The sequence below is a fragment of the Balaenoptera borealis genome (genome assembly GCF_965194805.1).
Source record: "Balaenoptera borealis genome assembly, chromosome: 11".
NCBI lineage: Eukaryota > Metazoa > Chordata > Mammalia > Artiodactyla > Balaenopteridae > Balaenoptera > Balaenoptera borealis.
This window is the reverse complement of record NC_138868.1, coordinates 100,440,454-100,463,927: the sequence shown is the minus strand read 5'-3', so window position 1 is coordinate 100,463,927 and position 23,474 is coordinate 100,440,454. Positions and strand designations below refer to the sequence as shown.

The 23,474-nt window shown below is 37.7% G+C and overlaps 1 protein-coding gene across 1 annotated transcript in view; it reads right to left on the bottom strand.

The window, feature by feature from the left end:
• Positions 1 to 65: 65 nt before the first annotated feature.
• TBCEL (tubulin folding cofactor E like) overlaps positions 66 to 23,474 on the bottom strand; it is a 69,221-nt gene continuing 45,812 nt past the window's right edge. The window contains exon 8 of the mRNA XM_082339828.1: positions 66 to 4,049. Coding sequence (XP_082195954.1) covers positions 3,731 to 4,049 — 319 coding nt within the window. The 3' untranslated portion in view covers positions 66 to 3,730. The remainder of the gene's footprint in view (positions 4,050 to 23,474) is intronic.

Genomic DNA, 23,474 nt, shown 5'->3' with positions numbered 1-23,474 from the left:
TATAAAAATAAACATGCACCTTGACCCCCACGACTCCAGGAAAAAATCAGAACACAAAGAGAAAGTGGACTTTTAGATTTTTAATTTTTTTAAAGATTATCTATATATCTATATATATATTAATAAAAGTGCAAAGAATAGACCTTCATGTTTAAATTATATTCTAAAATAAAATATATATTTCCATGAACTGCAGGAGACAACTGGCAAGTAAAGAGCCTGAGAGAGTCCAGTCCCTCTCCATCACTACAATGGACATATATTTGAAGGAAGCACCTATGAAAAATATTGTTCACAACACACCTGGTAACACAAGAGAGCTTCTGGGTGTTCTTGAAAGCAGTTTGTTTGCATGTCAATCTAACATGAAATGAGGGGAAAATCAAATTCATAAACAGAAATGACATTGCTTAGAACAATCTATTATTCTGTACTCTTGTTTATTTGCCCTGGAGCCTAGCACCTCCCATGGAGCAAGCCACCGTCACACATGCGCTCGTAAAACTATCACCTGCGTGCCTCAAATGGTGATAGTTCCTTGTGCAACAAGTCTTCCCTGTTCATAACACTGCTGATTTAGTAATTTAGCATCATAGGTGAAACATCTGGTTAGAACTGAACGTTCTTCTTTTTTTTTTTTTAAGTAAACAAACTTTTAAAACATAGCATCATAACATTCGGCTCTGTTACACATAGCTCATGTTTTGGGCTTGTTTTCACCAAAAGGTCTTAAAGGAACAAGAGTTATATAATATCTGCTGCTTTCTTATGTATTTATGGCCATGGTGGCAATAGGTTGCAGAAACAATAGAAACTTTCAATAATAAAAAAAGATATATGACTCTGAACTTTTTTTTTTCTTTAAAGCAATCTGGGATATTTCAAAAATTCAAATTCAAAAACTGATTTCCACTGTGGTGTCAGCAGCTACATGCCCACATGAAAATGATGCCTCAGTTTTTACTTGGCTTTCTTTTATTACTCCTTTCCTTTTTCAGAACTGACAAAAATTTCTATTTTAGAAAAGATATGTTCTATACACTGTGCCTGTAGCAACATATCTGTAACACTGGCTATGACAGAATTTTGCCTCATGAATGTCAATAATATGCTCTCACTGAATCTGGATGAAGTTAACATTAAAATACAGATAAGCTACAATCAATTATGCATAACTTGTAGACTCAAAAGTCCATGGTCTCTCCTCTCCTTCTTTTTGACCTGTTATAAAAATAATTTTGGTTACAAGTGTCTACACAGCACCAATTTTATTTCAAAAGCAGCATCTTTCCTCAGCCACCCAAATCAGTCTACACGTATACATGCTCAAATATCTTTTCTCATTTACTTCTGTTCTGTAACTCTAAAAGACCGGTAATTGCATTAGATCTTGTCTCCATCAAAAATCATTTAGCAATTATTAAAACAATCAATTACAATGCCCTAAAAATACCCACGGCCACTGAATTAAATGAGAAGTTCCCCGACATGCAACTGTGTAATCGGAGAATTATGCCTGCAGTTGTGGAGCACTGTGGTGTGTAATAGCAGAAGGAACAGGTCTCTAACAGTAAAAAAGCATTTCATAAAACTTTGTCATATATAAAATATCTTATTAATTGTCATCATTCCACTGATGATTAAAGCATAAGTGTTCGCTCTGCTTTCTGCTGTGGGACAGTCGGGGGTCATACAACCTCAAAAAATAAGGGGGCATCTGTTTCTCAGGCTGACAAAAGCTCAGTTACACTGTTTCTCTCTCAAACTCGTCTGCACTCACACACACATACACAAAGCATCCACAGTTTTAATCTTCCTGACACTGTTGCCACACTTTTTTCCCACTTCCAAAAACCTGTCAGGAAAATGTGATTGCAAAATAATTATTCTTGTCTATACCCAGCCTGGATCTCCATTGCTCATTTTTATGATTTTATGATTTTGAAAGATAAAGCAGAAGGAGAACAGGCATCATGCATCTTCCTCAAACCCTTTGGTTTCCACTTTCAATGTTACAGTGAATGTAGATTTGACTCAGCAGGCCTGGGTCAAAGGCTTTACAGATACTGAACCTGAAGTGCATTAAGAGAATAAACATCTGCTATCATGGCATAGGACAATTTAAAAAGTAGCATCCGTGAAGAGTTTACAAGAGTCACCTAAAAATTTCAAAAGAAATGAAAGAATTTGTAGGAGGGACGGAATCATGTAACAAAGGTCAAAAGGTCAAACGCAATCGGGTAACAATTACATTCTTTGAAAAATACTTCATGTGCACATTTTCTGCCCCAGGTGCACTAAGTCCTTCTTAAGTCTCCTATCTGTAAACATGGTGGATCCAGAAAGACATATATTAAAGAAAGAGATTACACTGATTAACAAAGGAATAGAAGAACAAACAAAAAGATTTCAGGGCAGGTAAGGGCTACCTTTTAAAGGAAAGTGCTTTAAATACATTTCTGCAAAAAATATGACTTGGAGGCAAATCTGAAGTTTTGACACTTAATGCTTTACTCAGAGATTAGTCAGAGTTGTTCTTCTGTAGGGGCAACTAAACTGAAATGTAAAACAAAAAGAATTGTCCAACTATGACATCACAAAATCCCAGGGAAAAACTAGGAATCAAAGCTCCCTTTGATTAAAAATTCCCACTTCGAATGCAAAGTGCAAGAGCAAAAGCTTCAAATGATGACAGGCAGGAAAGTCACAGTACTCGCTCTCCCGTACTCCCCCCCACTTGACTCCCTCATGCACACTACAGAGAGTTTATTAGCTAATTCTCAGCTCTCCTGGCACGTATATCCATTGCTCTGTTGGATTCTTCATAAAGTCAGGCCTCCATTCCCAGTAGTTTAAAGTTATGAAAAAGATAGATAGATACGAAGAAATACATTCAAAAAGCGAAGAACTCTGGAATGTGACGTAGCTCATGTCAGTAATGGCTGATATACTGTGGGAGGAACATTAAAATTGAGATAGTTACATACAGAGTGGTCAGGCTGCTGTGCCTGTGCTTCCTGGAATTCTAACATTCCATCTGCTCTTCTTCCAGACCCTAACAGAGCTATAGGTTCTAACTGAGTACCTGAGATCAGAATCAGGTTGACAAATGCTTGACACACTTGAAATTATTTCAAAAGGGAGAAATGAAGAAAAAAGTTACCCAAGTTGAAAAATAAGGAGTTCATTATGGACAGAATAAAACTAAGGTAAACATGTATGGACACAAGTCAAAATGAAAAACTGAACCCGAGAAGGAAAGGAGAGAGAGGGAGGGGGAAAAAGGAGGAATTGGGAGAGAGATGTGCTGGCCCTTCCTGGAAGGATTCCTTGTTTCCTGATTTAAGTGCAAGATGCTCTTCTGAGGGGACAAGGCTGTTCACGCCATCGTCACAAGTACACCTAAGTGGTCACGAGGACCAAGCGGTAGACAGATCCCAGTGAACACAGTAAGAAGTCGGCGGCTGCCTGGTCCCCTCTCATGAGGGAGGGCACAGAAACTGGAGATGTGGCCAATTCTGGTGGCGGAGTAGAAGGAATCTGTGGTAGAAAATACCAAAAACAGCCCCCTACCCATTCTAGGGGGAGATATACAAAACCCCCCTGAAACCTAAACAAAAGAAAAGAAAACAAAACAAAACAGAGCAAACTTCTCCCTCCTGAAGGAAACCTCATGGGAACAAATGCCCTGCGAGTCCTAATGTGTGTGTTCTCACAAGGCTGGCGGAGGTTATTTTGTTTTGGATTCCACAAAAATTTTGTCTCCATCCCTAATGCCAAAAGAATGCAAGGCTCGAGAGCTGTACTTCATTTCCTCTGGGCCAAAGGGCGCTTCATGGTCAAAATAGTAGAGAAGCATGTTGCTAGTGGGTAATTGCACTAGAGTTTTTAATTGTTTCTTTAGTTCTGCAACTGTTTGGTCCAGACGAATGCTCATTTCTTCCACCTGGTCGTTAAAGTGGACTTCTACTTTCGCACTGCTCTGGGGTCTCAGGTCCACTTCCGCCAAAGGCTCCAACTTCCCATATTTTGTGACTAGTTCATGATACCTAGGAGGATAAAAAAACAAAACAAAACAAAACAGTGACAACTTAAGCCACTAGCGCATGAACTTTTGACTTCTTCAGAACTACAGGTAAACTACACTGTTATTCTCAACATCTTTCTAATATTCTAGTCTAATATGATATCTACTTACCTGCCTACCTACCTATTGGGTGACTATTGTAGAATCTGTGATCTGAAATCGTTGCCCTTTTGAGGCCACAGTAAAACCCCATTCTTGTGGATCGGGGAAGAGTGTCTCCTAAAGATGGCCAACATGCCTGTTGCTAATCTTTACATAAGAATCAGCTTAGAAAGGAAAGGAGAACCTAGAAGAAAAGTAGACACTACAAAGATTATAGAGAGAAGTCTAATCACTCTGTAGAGCCTGCTTGCTTGGGCATCATCATCAAGGCAGGCAGATATCTAAGCACGTGTTCCTTGGTAACAGATGGGAAGATGGATGTAGGCCAGCAGTTTCTGACCCCTGGAGAAGGCATAAGTTACAAACAAAAACATCTAGTTGTATGTTAGCTGTTAACTCAGCTTTTTCAGTGATGCTTTGTTGAATGTTCCAGCCTAGCCTAGTTGACTGTAACACAAGGAGTTTGTGGAAGAGTCAAGAATACGTTCTTGTAAAAAAAGTGGTAAATGAGGGACACAAGTTCCTTGATCAAGGCAGGAATAAACAGCCAAAGACACCAAGAGGAAAGTGAATTATAGAGGTGAGACTAGGGCCCAGGAGGACAAGTTTCCATGTGGAAAATCTTGTCTCCGCTGCCAGCCTTGGAGGATCTAGGTTTGATTTCATTGAGAAAGCTGAGCAGTTTCCTACAAACCAGAGAGGGGGAAAATGCTGAAAAGATCTAATATTAGCTTTATTATAACCAAGATATACTGAGGTTAATTCGGGATCAGAATACAATGGTCATAAGATTACCCCCGCCACGTTCTCCACCCTACTATTGGCTTTAACTCAGTAAAGTCAGTGTTATAATAAGGTTGGTAGGAACACGGAAGCTGTAGTAAGACATCTGTGGTCAGGGATGGAAGTAATCATGTCCATGAAGGGGAGTACCAGGTATGGTAAAATAGCACTGGCCTTGGAGTCAGAAGACCTGACTTCAGAGTCTTGACTCCATCTTATAATTAGCTGTGTGACTTACCAACTCACTCAATCCTTTTGGATCTCAGATTCCTCACTAGTGAAACTGGGATAATAAGTCTGCCCTTCCTACCTTATAAGACAGTCATAAGAATCATATAAAATAACAGATGAGTAAGCACTTTGTAAGTTCTAAGTTCATATGCAAATAAAAAGTATTAACATTACATTCCTGCTGTCTGGGACTTACATTATTAAAACACACACACCACTAAGAAAATATATGATTGAAATCTACTTAGGTAGGACTTCTTGGAAAAGGTGATGGTACGATGAAACAGATTATAGAATCGTCTTCTCCCAGGACTTGAGCCCCAAATGGTATTCTTTTAAAAGGGTAAAATATTACCAGCAGCAACTAATACAGGAAAAGAGGAAACTGCCTTATTGCCATAACCTTTTAAAAGGAACCAAAAGTACCATGTGGTTCTGTTAAGCAAGGGTCCTACCTCAACCCCCAGAAGCCATTATGGAGAAAGAAGGTAAGGAAACAAAATCCTGAGCATACTGACCAATACTTCCTAATCTAGAGCAAACTGGGCTGGGGGGTGAGGAGTCAGCTGGAAGACTGAGGAAACACCTTTGGGACCAGAAGTCTCTACATCCCACTGCCAGGATGTCAGGATCTTAGCAATGGCAAACAAAACAAAACAAAACAGTCCACACAAACAAAATACAAAACTACCAGGACTTGAAATTTTCCAAGGCTCCAAACTGAAAAAGTGAAATGATTCAAAGTCCAAAGGTACCTTTCCTTCACCCAATCTCCTAGCATATGCCTTTAAGTAAGTGAAAGTAGGTTATGATAATTTAATAAAATCTTGGAAAAGACAGCAGAACCTAGGGGTCAAATAAGCTGAACCCAATTCTACGGATATTTTCCCTTCAGACTACAGAAAAGTAGATAGAATTGTAATACCTCAGGCTCTCAAGCTCTGCCCAGGAGGGACAAAAGGAACAATGGCAAAGGGGTCAAGGAGTTTACTTATACTATGCTTCAGTAAAGAGATGGTGTAGATAGAGGTATCCACTTTTATACATAAGCAAGAACATAAGACACAAAATGGCAACTAAGCACATACCACTGCAAAAGGAATAAAAGAGAGAAACACATTAAGTAAAAGGCAGAGGCAGAACTCAATCTGAAAGAAAACATAACTGAATGAAAAGAAAATGCCCCACAAATACTCTAAGGTCTAGAAATTAATAAGTGCATAAATATAATAAAACAGGAGCTCAAAGATAAATGATAAACAGCAGAATAAGATGAAAAGGGAGATTTCAGCACCAGTGAAAGAAACAGGAGCAAAATAACACATTACCTACCAAGTAAGTAAATTAGGAAGTATGACCCAGGAATATTATACCTCACCAAGTTTTTTTCAGAAATAAATTTAACAAGCAAATATTCTGAAACAAGAACTTAGGGAACAGGGCACCCATGAGTCCTTCTGAAAAAGAAAAACACTACTCAACAATGAGATTAAAGAACTAGTGTTAAGCCCTGAATCTATTTAAATATAAAACTGAAACTTAAAATAATAACTGCATAATCCTAGACTTATTTATACTTGACACTATAGTCAACTGAATTTATCTCAAGCACAAACATATTTGTACACAAAATTATGGTCCCTGTGCAGAAACTAGTCTGCAACTGGTCAAGTCTAGCTACAAATTAAATGACCTATAAATTAGGACACTCTAAAAGGTCTTACAGTTTTCTCAAAATCAACATGTCCAGAAATAATTCATTGTTACTCCCCAACCATCTTTTCTAGTCTTCCTTATCTCAGCAAATGGCACCAGAAACTGTCTAATCAGCCTAGCCAGAAACTGAATAGTCATCCTGATTCCTTCCTATCTCTCCTCTCCACTTCTCCCACTCAATCAATTGCCGTGTCATACTAATTCTATTCCTAAATATTTCATGAATCTATCTTCATCTCTCTTGCCCACTTGTCTTGTAAATTCAAGCCACTGTCATTAACAACCTGGATTGCTACAGCTTTCTTTGGATGCATAAGCTGGGTAATTTTCCTCAGTATTTGTTTCAGCCTCCTCCTAGAATGCCTTTCTGTGCTGCAAAGCTGAAAACTACATTTACCACACTCCTTTGCAAGTAAGATTTAACTTCCATCAGTCTCATTCAACAGCCCTGGGGAGAGACATAGTGGATTTAGCAGACATGGAGTGGGAACAGCTTGGGTAGAGGCTTCCTAATTACCAGATTGTGGTTCAAGCAGTGTGTGCCTGGAGTCAACACCCTTGGCAGCAGCTTGCTGATCTCCAGATCACAGCTAAGGTGGTGTGATCCAGCACCGGGGACAGCAGCTTCCTGAGTCTCCCCTTACCTGATGCTAGCAGAGGTAGCAGTGCCCTTGGTGGGCTAGTTCTGCGGTACTGCTCTAGGGATAATCCTAGGGAGGCAGCCCTTCCAAAGATTTTGTAAGCACCTTATTCCCTGTATGAAATCCCTTTCTTCTTAAAATAGCTAGTTTGTGGCTTCTGTTATCTATAACTGAATTTCAAATGATACTCTTTCAAATGGTTTCCCAAGACTTCAGGGTGGTCCCCAATTGACCCTTGTCTATATCACAGCCAAGGTCATTGTCATAAAACACAAATTTGACCACAACACTCCTCTACTTAAAATCACACAAGACCCATCAGAATAAAGCCCTAACTCTTTAACATAATTGTGGTAGGCAAAATTTTGGCTCCCCTAAGCAGAGAACCCAGTTAAGCCATCCTGTGCCCACACTTTTGACACATAAAAACTATAACATAATAAGTATATATTGTTTTAAGCCACTAAGTTTATGGCAATTAGTTACAGCAGCAATAGAAAACTAATACATTGATTATAAAAGGCCCTTCATGATTTCGTTCCTACCTAACTTTCCAAATTTATTTTGTGCCATTGACATTACCACTCCCTGTACTTGCTTTCCACTTATTTAATCTTAAAAGCAATGTTTACTTATTAATTTTCAGGTAAATCCAGCAGGGTTTTACATATGGATAAAAGTTTGGATAGGGACTAGGGTAACAAATATTCACTCTTTATGCTGTAAAAATGAAGAAAAAGCATTAGAGTTGTGACTCACTATAACTCACTATATACACTGAATATGTTCCCCTAAAAGTTACATAAGTAAAGATCATGATTTTAAGATAATATGTTTACTCCTAAGTATCTTATTTTGGATTATCTTTAAGCAGGGCAAATCAGTAGATACAAGAAATCATGATTTTACAAAATGCCCAGTAAATTTTAGAAACCAATTTCTACCTAGTCTTCCAGCTTAGATATTTTATTCATTATTCAAAAGTTCATCTAAACTATGTGTGAACTATATCTGTGTATTCTGTATTATCTGAGCTTTGCTTAGCATCAGCCCCAAAGCTATAGTCTTAAGAGGTAAAGGGCTTTTTTTCTTCCCAAAGCTATAGTCGTAAGTGGTAAATGATTTCTGATGACTAAGTAGTCTTCAAAATTAATGATCTCAATTTATATTCTACCAGTCAGTACTTCTATCTGATTATTAAAAAATATTTAATATTTATAAGTCTCACTTCTGAAGTGGGCAAAATGCTATAAGTCTACCTTGGATGATATTATTGACAAGGATGTACTACACTAAGCAAATGTTAAATTGTAATACATATTTGTCTGTGTTTGTGTTCAGAACTTCTGAATATCATTCCCCCATGATCTCCTAACAGAAAATGATCAATCACAACAAAAACAAAATTTACTACACACAGCATGAAGGCCAGCATGACCACATGGGCAACTGAGAATGATAAATGGGAACCAAATGCTAGCTGAAACCTTGTGAAGAACACTACCCACAGGCAAACTGGCACTGTGCTTTTTTTTTCTTCCTATTAAATAAAAACACCCACAAGGAGAAAAGCTTCTTTCAACTTTAAGGGTTTTTTAATGGTGAGCAGTTAAAAATCAGGCTACTGGTAGGGTGGGGCTGAAGGTGGCACTAACAAAGGGGGGACTGGGGAATGAACCCATGCTTAGTGGAGCTAGGGTAGGGCAGCTCCACTCCCAGTGCACGTAAGTAATCCTTCACACACTAGCCGTTCCTGGTCCATGGCACACCTGCCTGATGTGACAGACACACGAGCAGATTTTAGTAGCATGATGGTCAGGTTGGGAGAGGTATGCCCCTTTCTCTTATTGCTCATTTTCACTCTTGATTCCTAAGATAGCTGGGAGCATTTCCTCAATCACAATCAGTCACAGGTCTATGAAGTTAGAATAAAGACTTGGCACACTACTTGAAAAAGACTGAATGTTCCTACCATAAATCTTAGTCTGAGGGTGAACTTATGACAAAACCTAAAACCCAAAGATGGATAGAGACTAAAGGTTAACTCATTTTCAGCTCTAACTAGTCTAAAACCTATTCTAACTAAATAATATGAACATTAAATATTTTACATAATTTTTAGGAACCTGGAAGACTAAAGGAGGCCTAGAACCAAAGGCTTTGAGCTGGCAGAAAGCTCACACATTTGGACCTCATAGCTCCAAATCCATAAAAGAAGCAGCTCGCAATCTCAAGGAGCATCCTAGAGAAGAATGATGGGATTTACATTTTATGCAGGTACATATACCACAATGGGATTACCGGTATCCCAGTAGTGTGCTCACAGGTGGCCTATAGTAGTCTTAAGCTAACAATTCTATTACTCTATTGATTCTCAAATGCAGACCCATATTGAACCAACTGGAGTCTTTATTCTAAATAAAGCTATTTTACTCCAAAATAAATCCCTAGTACATACATCTCTCTCTTTAAGGAAGGCAACAAATAAAACATGAAAAATCTCTTATGGTTCCCTGGGTTGAAACAAATCATTAAGTATAACTAGAGGAAAAACATTCACGAAATTTACTTTGTTTCCCAAGGCATTACGAAGGATTCAAAATACATTTCAAATATCTGACTGCTGTTATTTAGTCCCTCTTGTATGGTATGCTTTCTCTCTTTTTGGTATGGTATCATATCATGGCATATCAAAGAAATCTCCCTAGCATTCTACAGCTGGGCTTTTACACTCTTACTGAAACAGTTTCCTCAAGGTCACCAATATTTTATTTATTAAAACACATAAACATCACATTTCAGAGGCAGAAAGGATCGTAGAGATTATCTATTACATATTTTACAGATATAGTAATAGAGGGCCAGTTTGCTAGCCCAAAGTCTATTAGCTGGTGAATGCAAGGGTGGAAATTAGAACTGAGGTCTTGTTCTCAGACCATCATTCTTTCTCAGGTCTCATCATCTTAATGGTTTGCTGCAATAATGAATACTGTTCTAGAAATTCTCTTCTCCTTTCTACATTTCAAATGTCCCCTTTCAATCTCTCTTTACAGGTTCTCTTTTTACCATCTACACTTGGGTAGCACTCAAAACTCACTCCGATTCTTTTCCCTTTTCTCTTTGTGATCTTCCATCACAGAGCTCATTCTCTTACTTAGCTTAAGCCACAGATGTTTCCCACTTGTCTTCCTCAAGCTTCTGTAATCCACCTACCTCCAGAATTATTTATTCTCATCTTTCATGCATAGCAAAGTATCTGAAACTGAACTTAGTATTTTCCATATAGTTTTTCATCAAGGCTTGAGTCATAGAATTTTGTTTCAATTCACCATTTCTTAAATTCAAGTGTTGTCAAAATTGCCTAGTAAATGGATAAAGATACCTAGTCATAAAATGGAATACCACACAGCAGTTAAAATAATTATTTTAATCTACATTTATCAATATGGTTAAAACCTTGATCAAAATGGCTCCATAAATTGACATTTTAATGCACTTCTGCTCCAAATACAGAGTAAAATGGATAAAATATGAAGGGGTTGAATTGCAAGAAGACATACCCAGGCTCAAAAACAACAGACATCTCCATGGACCAGAAACTGAACAGAAATACAAAGCATACAACTGAAACCACAGGACCACTGGACCCCAGGTCCAAAGCAGGCAGTAGCAGTCAGGAGTTAAGTTCCTGTTAGGCAAAGGAGATTAAAAATACTCCACGGGAGAGAGAGGAACTCAAGACAGGTTCACTGCCTGAAGGAGGGGTAGGGTTAGGGTGACGTGAATAAGAAAATAAGATTTCTTATTTTGCATGAAACAAGGAGGCAAAAAACTGCTGCAGATCCACTGCCTCGGGCTACCTCTTTTGATCAATGGGTCTAGGTAAAAGAAGTAATAAGATAGCTCTACCAACAGGAATTGAATCAAATCACCTGCTGCTTAGGTGACTAGATTTATCCTAACTCTATAATCCGTGGGATAGGGTCTCCAAAATCCATTACAAGAGCTGGTTCTAGACCAGGGGTCTGGGGAGCTGGTTAGAGATAATGCAAAAACCATTAGACAGGGAGAGGTAAGCTCAAACAGGAAGACATAACAATCCTCAATGTGTATGTATCTAACAACAGAGCTTCAAGATAATGAAGCAAAAACTGATAGAACTGGAAGTAGAAATAGACAAATCCACAATTACAGTTGGAGACTTCAGTACTCCTTTCTCAGTAATTGATAGAACAAGCAGACAGAAAATTGTTAACAATGTAAAGACTTGACCAACACTAAAAACTTGACCTAACTGACATTTTTAATACACATTTCCCAGCAACATCAGAACACACATTTTTTTCTAGTGCATATGGAAGTCTAACCAAGATAGACCATGTTCTAGGCCCAAAACATACCTTAATAGGTTTAAAATAATTGAAATAATACAAATATGTTATCTGATTATAATGATATTAAACTGGAAATCATTAACAGAACAACAACAATCCCCAAGAATTTGGAAAATACACAACACACTTGTAAATAACCCACGGGTCAAAGAGGAAGTCACAAGAAAAATTAGGAAATATTCTAAATTCAACGAAAATAAAAATACAATATATCAAAAATTATAGAATGTAGCTAAAGCAGTGTTTAAAGGAAAATGTGTAGAATTAAATGTCTGTAAAAGAAAAGCAGAAAGGTCTCAAATCAATGATCTAAGCTTCCACCTTAAGAAACTAGAAAAAGATGAGCAAACTAAACTCAAAGCAAGAAGAAGGAAGGAACTAATAAAGATGTGAGCAGAAATCAGTGAAATAGAATGCATATAAACAACAGAAAAACCATGAAACCCAAAGCTGGTCCATAAGGTTAGTGAATTTGATAAACCTCTAGCCAGACTGATCAAGAAAAGAAGACACCAATATCAGGACTAAAAGAGGAGACATCACTACAGACTCTACAGACACTAAAGGTTTGTAATAAATGAATATTATGAACAACCTTATGCCTATAAATTCAATAACTAAGATGAAGTGGATGAATTCCTTCAAAGACACAAATTACCAAAGCTCATTCAAGAAGGAACAAATAACTTGAATCACGCTATATCTACTAAATAAATTTAATCATAGTTAAAACCTCCAGTAAAGAAAACACCAGACACAGATGGCCTCATTGATAAATTCTACAAAATAATTAAGAAAAAAAAAATTAATTCTACACAAACTCTTTTAGAAAAAAGAAGAGGAAAGGACACTCACAAACTCATTTTATGAGGCCAGCACTATCCTAGTATCAGAACAAGGCAAAGACATTAAAAGAAAATTACAGATCAATATCCCTCATGAAAACAGACATAAAAATCCTCAACAAAATATTAGCAAGTTTAACCCACCAACATATAAGAAGGTAATACATAATAAGCAAATGAGATTTATCCTGGGAATTTAAGGCTGGTTAAACATTTTAAGAAATCAGTTAATATAATTCCCTGTAATGGACACTAAATAAGAAAAACTACATGAATTTCTCAAGAGATGCAGAAAAAGAAAAGGAAAGAGAAAAAAAAAGAAAATAAAAAAATGAAGTATAAGTCATATAGATTGGAAAAGAAGACATACACTGTGCCTCATCATACACAACATGATTGCCGACAATGAATTCACAAAAGAACTACTAGAGCTAATAAGTCTAGCAAGGTTGCAGGATACGAGGTCAATATACAAAAAACAATTGTATTTCTATACCTAGCAATGAACAATTGAAAAGTGAAATTAAAAAATAGTACCATTTATAATAGGACTTAGATACATGAAATCCTTAAGTAAAAATGTAATAAAATATGTGCAGAATTTTTGTGAAAAAATACCAAACACCAATTACTTAAAGAAATCAAAGAAAAATAAATGGAGAGATACATTGGTTCATGGACAAATAAATCAAGAGATATACTGGTTCATGGACAGGAAGACTCAATATTATTAAGATATCAATTCTACCCAAATTGTTCTACACATTCAACACAATCTCAATCAAAATGCCAGCAGAAATTTTTTTTCTAGAATTCAACAAGCTTATCCTAATGTGGATACGTAAAGGCAAAGGAACTAGAATAGCCAAAATAACTTTGAAAAGAAAATCAAAGTTGGAGGACCCACACTACCTGGATCCCAAGACTTACTCTAAAGCTACAGTAATCAAGACAGCATAATACTGGCAAAAGGATAGACACATAGATCATGGAAAAGAACAGAGAACCCAGAAATAGAGAGTCTACCTATATGGTTAATTGATTTTCAACAAAGGTATGAACTCAATTAAATAGAAAAAAGATAGTCTTATCAATGAATACCCCTAGAACAATGACACTCATATACCCAAATTAAAACAAAACAAAAAGTTAACCTATATCCTAAACCATATACAAAAATTAACTCAAATGAATAAATGTGCTTAAATGTAAAACCTAAAACTATAAAACGTCTAGAAAACATAAGAAATCCCTGTGATCTTAAGTTGGTCAAAGATTTCTTTGATATGACACCAAAAGCACAATCCATAAAAGAAAATAATCAGTAAGTTGAATGTCATCAAAATTTAAAACATTTGCTGGGCTTCCCTGGTGGCGCAGTGGTTGAGAATCTGCCTGCTAATGCAGGGGACACGGGTTCGAGCCCTGGTCTGGGAAGATCCCACATGCCACGGAGCAGCTGGGCCCGTGAGCCACAACTACTGAGCCTGCGCGTCTGGAGCCCGTGCTCCACAACAAGAGAGGCCGCGATAATGAGAGGCCCCGCGCACCGCGATGAAGAGTGGCCCCCACTTGCCACAACTAGAGAAAGCCCTCGCACAAACCGAAGACCCAACACAGCCAAAAATAAATAAATTAATTAATTAATTAAAAAAAAAAAACAAAAACATTTGCTATTTGAAAGAAACTGATAAAAAATAAAATAACAAGCCAGACTGAGAGAAAATATTTACAAAACACATGTCTGGTAAGGGACATATATCTGGAATATACAAAGAACCCTCAAAATTCAATAATAAGAAAACAAATAACCCAGTACAAAAGTGGGCAAAAGATTTTAACAGATACTTCATCTAAGAAGGTATTTGGATAGCAAATAAGCTCATGAGAAGATGCTCTACACCATTAGTCACAAGGGAAATACAAATTAAAACCACAATGAGATACCATGATGTATCTATTAGAATGGCTAAAATTAAAGACAGAAACAAGAAAACTGAAAATACCAAGTGGTGGTGAGGATGTGGAGCAACAGGAACTCCCATATGTTGCTGATGGGAAAGCAAAATGGTACAGTCACTCTGGAAAACAGCTTGACAAGTTAAACACACACTTCCCAAATGACTGAGCAGTTCCACCTCTAGGTATTTACCCAAGAGAAATAAGAACTTATGTTCACACACAAACTCATAGGTGAGTGTTTATAATAGCTTTCTTAATAAATTGCCAAAAAAGGATAAACAACCAGAATGTACTTCAGCTGATAAATGTCTAAATAAACTGTGTACTACCGAGCAGTAAAAAGGATCTCACTAGTGATACACACAAGATAGATAAATCTCAAATGCATTATGCTAAGTAACAGAAACCAGACTCAAAAGGCTACCTAGGGCTTCCCTGGTGGCGCAGTGGTTGAGAGTCTGCCTGCCGGTGCAGGAGACACGGGTTCGAGCCCTGGTCTGGGAAGATCCCACATGCCGCGGCGCAAATGGGCCCGTGAGCCACAATTGCTGAGCCTGCGCGTCTGGAGCCTGTGCTCCGCAGCGGGGGAGGCCGCGATGGTGAGGGGCCCGCGCACCGTGATGGGGGGTGGCCCCCGCTTGCCACAACTGGGGAGAGCCCTCATACAGAAATGAAGATCCAACACAGCCATTAATAAATAAATAAAGCACACCTAGTATAGTGTAATTTAAAAAAAAAAAAAATTGATTTAAAAAAAAAAAAAAAGGCTACCTACACCTCCTTTCAGAAAAGGATAGACTTACTAGACAGAAAATTAGCAAGATTAAGATCTGAACAAAACAATCAATCAACAGTGTCTAACTGAAATATATAGAACACTCCATCCAACAACAGCAGAATACACGAAGGTTTGAGGAATTCAAAATTTTTTTGTGGGGGGGGGTGTTATGGAACTGTTGTATATTCTGATTGTGTTGGCGGTTATGTAACTGTAGTGTTTGTCAAAACTCAGAAGTGTATACTAAAAAGGGTAGAACTATATGTCAATTATATCTCAGTAAACCTGATTTTAAACAAAGGACACTACTAAAAAATAATCATTTAGGAGGACCAATGAAGAATAAAGAGAAAGGCAGAAATAAACATTAACAGGAAAGAAAAAGGAGATAAATACTGATATAGGACATTTTTTAATCACAAATATCCCTCATGTAATGATATTGAGGATCTACTGATAAATGAAAAAGGCAAGATGTGTACTTCTTTGTACCATTTATGTACAAAAAAATATGCACTGAATAGCAATGAGAACTATAATAAGAAACTAGTGTCAGTAGTTGCCTAGGGACCAAACACTTGAGTGGCTGCTAAGGATAAAAGTGAGAAAACTTTTGTTTTCCAAACAAAACCCAAAAGTGGGTTTTGGTCTATACCTTTTTAAAAATTTTCAAATGGGTATTATGTGGAAATATTACTTAGTCCAAATGAGAACTAAATAGAAGAAAATAATTTAAAAACTTAAACACCTACCCTCAAATAATAAGAATATTATGAACGACTATAAAATTTTTTTTAAGTTTTTTTTTCCTTTTTAGATTTTTTTTTGATGTGGACCATTTTTAAAGTCTTTATTGAATTTGTTACAATATTGCTTGTGTTTTATGTTTTGGTTTTTTTGGCCACAAGGCAGGTGGGATCTTAGCTTCCCGACCAGGGATCGAACCCATACCTCACTGCATTGGAAGGTGAAGTCTTAACTACTGGACTGCCAGGGAAGTCCCTGACTACAGAATTTTAAACTTAAAATAATTTCATAGAAAAATATAAAATTACCAACCTCAAACCAGAAAAGAACAGTAGAAAAGAATATTATAGTATAATTTAAAATATGAAAATATAGGGAAACATTCCCAAATAACATTATAAAATTAAATTCTGCAGTGTTGAAAAAGAACACTTAATATTTTACAACCAAATTCAACTTGGGAATTCAGACTTACTATAATTTAGCAGTATAATTGAGCAATTTTGTAATGGTACAGGAATGGACAAATGAGAGGGTGTGGAAAAAAGGGAACCCTCTTGCACTGTTGGTGGGAATGTAAATTGATACAGCCACTGTGGAGAACAGTATGGAGGTTCCTTAAAAAACTAAAAATAGAACTACCATATGACACAGCAATCCCACTAATGTACATATACCCTGAGAAAACCATAATTCAAAAGGACACATGTACCCTAATGTTCACTGCAGCACTATTTACAATAGCCAGGACATGGAAACAACCTAAATGTCCAACGACAGAGGAATGGATAAAGAAGATGTGGTACATATATACAATGGAATATTACTCAGCCATAAAAAGGAACGAAATTGGGTCATTTGTAGAGATGTAGATGGGCCTAGAGTCTGTCATACAGAGTGAAGTAAGCCAGAAAGAGAAAAACAAATATTGTACATTAACACATATATATATGGAATCTAGAAAAATGGTACAGATGAACCTATCTGCAGGGCAGGAATAGAGACACAGACGTAGAGAACAGACATGTGGTCACAGAGGGGGAAGGGGAAGGTGGGACAAATTGGTAGATTAGGATTGACATATATACACTACCATGCATAAAATAGATAGCTAGTGGGAACATGCTATAAAGCACAAGAAGCTCAGCTTGGTGCTCTGTGACGACCTAGATGGGTGGGGTGGGGGTGGGGGTAGGAGGGAGGTCCAAGACGGAGGGGATATATGTGGGCGAGGGGATATACATATAGCTGACTCACTTCATTGTACAGCAGAAACTAACACAACATTGCAAAGCAATTATACGCCAATAAAAAAAAAAATACATCAATGGAATAGAGCAGGACCCTGACAAAGAACCATGAATGCACATAAAATAACTAGATCTATAGCAGAGCTGGCATTACAGATCAATGGTGAATACCAATTATCAATATGGAAGAAAAAAAACAAGACTTAGATCTCTATTTGACACTAAACACAAAAATAGATTCCAGATAGATCAAAGACATAAATGTGAAAACACTTTTAGAAGAAAGTCCAGAAGATTACCTTCAGTGATCTTTGCAAAGGAAATGATTTCTTAAATAAGATGGAATAAGAATAAACTGTAGAGCAAAGGATTGATACATGTCATATTAAGTTTTTAAAACTTCTTTTCAACAAAATACAAAGTGAAAAGATCAGACTGAAAAGCTACACAAGAAGAAATTGCAATGTATATTGACAAAGAATTATAAGATCCTACTTTATATTTTAACGGATATATAAAGTATAATAAGTAGACATCAAGGATATACATCAAATTCTTGCCAGTGGTTGGTTACTTCTTAGAGTAAAGAATAGGACTAAGAACAGAGGCAAAAAGGTACTCCAATTTTATCTGTAATATTATTTATTTCAATGAAAAAATAAACTTGAAGTAAAGGGCAAAATATTAAAAATCATCAGCTCTGAACAATGTGAACATGAGTGTTTGTTTTATTATTCTCAGTATTTTTTTTTTAATCTAAAAAGCAGGCAAAAACAAAAAAGATAAAACTGGCTCCCTGCCCTGGCCAAAACAAAAGTTCAGACACCAAAGAAAATTTCCCCCAAGACCATGATTTGGGAAGGCTGGCTCTTATTCTTTCTTTCCTTTGCAGCTATATTCAAATTCTCATGTATAACTCTAATCAAGATGAGGAAGGTAGCCTATCTTCTGCTGGGCTGGGAAAGTGGAAAGAAGTCACAATCAAGTCCAAGGTAATCGGAATGACAAAAGCTGTAAGCAACAGGGAGAGCTAACATTTCAGAGGCCGTCCATGGTGTGCCAAGGAGAAAGCCCCTTTTGTTCCTCATCAGACTCGCAGCTGAATGTGAGGAGTGCTGTGTCACGGCCCTTGTCAGAGGATGATGGAGCCTGGCAATATGGAGAACCCCAGGAGATTCATGTCCAATGTAGGAATGTTCCTTCACAACAGCAGGTCCTCTGTCTGGAAGGAATATGAGGTAACGGACACAGCACACTAGGATTTCTCCAGCATCCAAGACAAAATAAGCCTTCATTGAGGTGGTGTCCAAATACAGGCTGCTGCCCTGCTCTCACAATAACATGAAGATACAATCAGCTCTATTTAGAAAAGCCATTAGTCTTAATCAGGAAAAAACATACTCTCCATATTTTAAAAAGCTGGTTACCACTAATGACAATCCAATAAGCATGTGAGGAATGCCTACTACAATCCTTGACATCATAAATAAGGATTTCCCGGGGCACAGTTTAGGGACTCCTTGGGACAAACACAAAGTGAGGTACTAAAGTAGAATAAAAGCAAAGAAATGCCTTTAAGAAAACCTATTTCTGGCTTTGCCACTCTGTCTCTGACAACAGCATTTCCTCCTGTCAAATAATTGTTCACTGTAGCTATGCCTCTAACTTCTCTTCATGAAAACCAAAATTCTAAAGTCTGGAAAAAGACATCCCAAATCAATGAATTTACTTTCCCTGACTGTCCTCAAAAACAAAAAGAAACCATTGGACCCCCAAAAGATACATGATATGTTGATTTCTAAAAGAAAAGTTACATGGTTTTTCTTTTTTGTTTCTCTTTAAAAATAAACAGAGGGGGACTGTGTATTAGTTAAGTACTAAATAAGTAATTTAAATTCAATCTCTCAGGAAATTCAGAGATAAAGCAAATACAAAATAAAAGAAGAACTGATAAATATAGGCAATGTGGACAGACATCTGATAAATGGCGAGGCAGAAATAATAAACAGGTACACTTTAAAATGTTCCAGATTCATAAACGTAGAGGTTTCTTTCTCTCTAAATGGTACTTTTATACCCCTAGAGAAATCAGGGCTATAAATACCAGAAAACACGTAGAATTTCACAAGGTGTTTTCTAAGGACTACTTCAAATTCTGCAGTGAAATTCAGTCTTATGTAAAGAGACATAAAGGACCTCCGATACACATATCCTCCTTTACTCAAGTCTCAGTTATTAACTAGGTCCCTGGGTCTCTCTCAGCTTCTCCTTCTAGATACAAACCAAAATCTGACCACATAACTTTCCCACTGAAGCCTTTCAATGATTTCCCACGGCCCACAAGAAAAAGTCCTAGTCTGGCATGGCATACCAAGGTCTCGAATGACCTGCCCTGTTTTCTACCTTCCTCCCCAGTGTTATCTGCCACTACTTCCCACTTAATTGCTTTTCACTAAGTCATACTGAAACTGCTGTAGTTCACTACATATAAAGAGTTATTTCATACCTCTGTGCCTTGACTTCCCACATACTCCCTTCTGTCTGGAATATTCTCCCCTCACCTTCACCAGATTAACTGCCATTTTCTAGAAAGTCCCACTTCTTCCAGCAGAGCTAAGTACTCCTTTGTGCTCCCAGAGCATAATTTGAAGATTCAGTCACTTTACTGAACAGCTGCTATATCGTCAGGTACTGCTCTAGGCATTGAGGATAGGGCAAAGTACAAAAGAGAAGTCCCTGCCTTTACAGAGCTTACAGTACAGTGCAGGGGAGACCGATAATATATAAGAAATGTGAGTTAGGTGTTGATAAATAAGAAAAAGAATGGTAGGTTAAGAGAATGATAGGAGACAGAGGTGTGCTAGTTTAGCTAGGTTGGTCAGGGAGGGGGTCTCTGATGAGGCATCAGAGAGGGAGAGAGCCAAGCAGTTAACCTGGTGCATTCTGGACAGGGGAAAAAACGCAGAGGCCTGAGGTAGAAGTGTGCTTAGTGCGTTGAGGAACAGCAAGGCTTTTTTTTTCATATACTTGAATTCTTATAAACCGGCTGCCACGTGGAGAATAAGCTATAGGCGGCAAGGGTGGATATAGGCAGGCCAATTGCAATAAGGAAGAACAAATCTGACTCCATATTAGATCTGTTACTTTTACTTAACGTTTGTATTCTATTGCTTTTGCTACAAGTTAAGAATGTTGCCTATAGCCTGAAATATATAGGATAGCCCATTCTCACGGCTCTGACCATTAAAAGTACAACACTCTTCATTCATGTAGAGATTAAAAAGTTGCAGAACAGAGAATAACATTTGTCTTGTTGGAGGTTTACAGGAACATCGTGACCTGACCTGACCTGACCTATTTGGACGGCTGCAAGAACAAATGACTCCCACACCAAGAAGTTTGCAACAAGCAGCCGCACCCCTCCGCTTTTAATATAAAAGAAGCTTGAATTCTAACTCAAGTAAGATGGTTCTTTGGCACCCCAGTCCACCATCTTCTCAGTCTGCTGGCCTTCCAAATAACGCTGTTGTTGTCCCAACAACTTTTCTCTCGATTTACTGACCTGTTGTACAGTGAGCGGTACGAGCGTGGTCTCAGTAGCGCAATTGGAGGGCTACTACAATAACACAGGTAAGAGATTAGGAAGGCTTGAACTAAAATGACGCTAAGAAGTAGTAAGATTCTATATATATTTTTGAAGGCAGGCTTGAAAATAAAAACAAGAACAAATGGACTAGACGTGGGGTGTGGGAGAGAGAAATCAGGGATGACGCCCAACTCTTAATCCTGAGCAACTGGAAAAATGGAGAGATGGAGAAAAATGTGCAGAGCAGGAGATAAGGCGGGGAGGGGAAGGGGCCAGGGAAAGGGAAAGGAGGGACCCAAAGTTCAGTTTTGGACACATTAGGTTTAAACGTCCAGGTGGAGATGTCAAGTAGGTATCTGGAAATACTAGTCTGGAATTTAGGGGCAGATCAGAGCTGAAGGTATAAATTTTGGCAATTATTTGAAATCAAAAGGCATGGGAAGCCACAGGACTGGATGAAAGTACCTAGGGGATGAGTACAGAAGAGAAGAGGTGCAAGCACCAAATCCTGGGATAACTGAGTTTTTAGAGGTTGGGCACATGAGGAGGCTCCAGCAGAGGAAATATATCTCTAGCTTAGTCCAGATGGCAAGCTTCTTGAGAGTAGACACTGCTTTTTTTGTCTTATCTTCAGCTTCTGGCTCTAAGCCTCTTAGTCCATAGTAGGTATTCAGTAAATAAATTAAACTGTCCTTTGAAACCCAGCTATTAGAATCTAGAGTTATTTCCTAGAAGGTCTCCTGGTAAAATATGAGAGTTCAATGATTGAAATATGACCAACCCAGTGAGGACATCTTTTCAACCACCTGCAGCACAAACTGAACTGATTTTGAAATAGCACACCACTGCTACACAAGCCATGAAGAGAAAAGGCACAGAGGAAGGCTCTAAAAGAAAGAGTCCATTGATTGGAAAAGCAAACACTATGATGTTTAAAGGCCAAGAATCATGAAACAGAGATTTTTCGTCTCCTATTGTTTCACAAAGTAAATAAACATGAAACATATGGGCGATTCCTCACTTTTTGTGGGTGTGTTAGTCCATTATCACCATAAACAGCTACAGTAGAGAGGCTAAACTTCCAGCTCCACCTGACAGTAGAAGGCAATAAAGATGATACCTGAGCACCTGTAAGGAATTATAACACTCTTAATAAGTATGTCTCCTGTCAGTCCTCTAAACATTTTATTCTGTTCATCGAAAAAAGTTGAAGTCATACAGGTAACTGGAGCTTGTATTTTATTCTGAGATAGAAAAACAGAATATGTAAATTTCTGGATCATCTTTAAAGTCTTCTGTTGCCAAAATGACTAATCACATGGAAACAGATGTGTGTGAATAATCCAACTGACTCACAAAATAACTTTGCTACCAAAAAGGACACTAAACTGATCATAAATGCTTTTTATTCATGACCTCAAAAGACATTTTGGCTAATGTTTCTTACTTATGTCTAAGTTGAGCAAAGGTATTTGGTGTTGAACGGCACAAGACAGGAAAATGAGAGGAGGAGGAGAAGCTCAGGGAACATAACAACTAGGGAAGGATGCCGTAGAAGTTAGAATTTATAGGAAAATGAAGTTAAACACTGATTTTAAAAACCCATGGTCAAATGAAAGGAAATTTTTTTTCCTCAAAATGAATGGATACCTCAATCCCTCCAAGGAAACTAAGGCTCAAATGTGATTCTGTATGAAACACTGAATTATCCAGGCAGTCAAGTCTTCACCTTTTACTAACTATGCACTGTGCTATTCACTATTCATTGGCATTTTGGAGAGAAATTATGCATATAACTTGGAAGACAATTTAAAGGTATGGTAAGTATGGTACTAATACCCTGTTTATATATCACTCTTAATTCATAATGAATGTATTTTAATATAAATTCCTCTGTGCTTATTCACCATTTCATCTCGCATCAGCATGAAAGCTATTTTAGTTCTTTTTAACACGCCTAACACAGTCCCTGGCACATCACAATGGCTCAAAAAACATTCCACCAGGAAACTTACAAGAAAACTACTAGGGAACATGTACTATAGTGGGTATACGTCAGCTTTGGCTGTCCAGCATCTGAATGCCCTTCTGATTTGAGGGAAACCCAAGACAGATGAGAGGCAGAAACCACTTCCCACTACAGAAGCTAAAGAGGAGTAGATATTCTCCTCCTCCACTCCCTGGAATTTAGAACATGGGTAGGTGACATAAACCTGTCTAAATATAGCTGGGATTTTAAATATTAAGATGTAATGCAAGGACATAAGGTCTGACAGAGATTATTCACAGAAGATAGAGAAGAGTCAAGCATGCAAAGACATGGCTGCAAATGTCTGAGGGCAATGAAGTTGA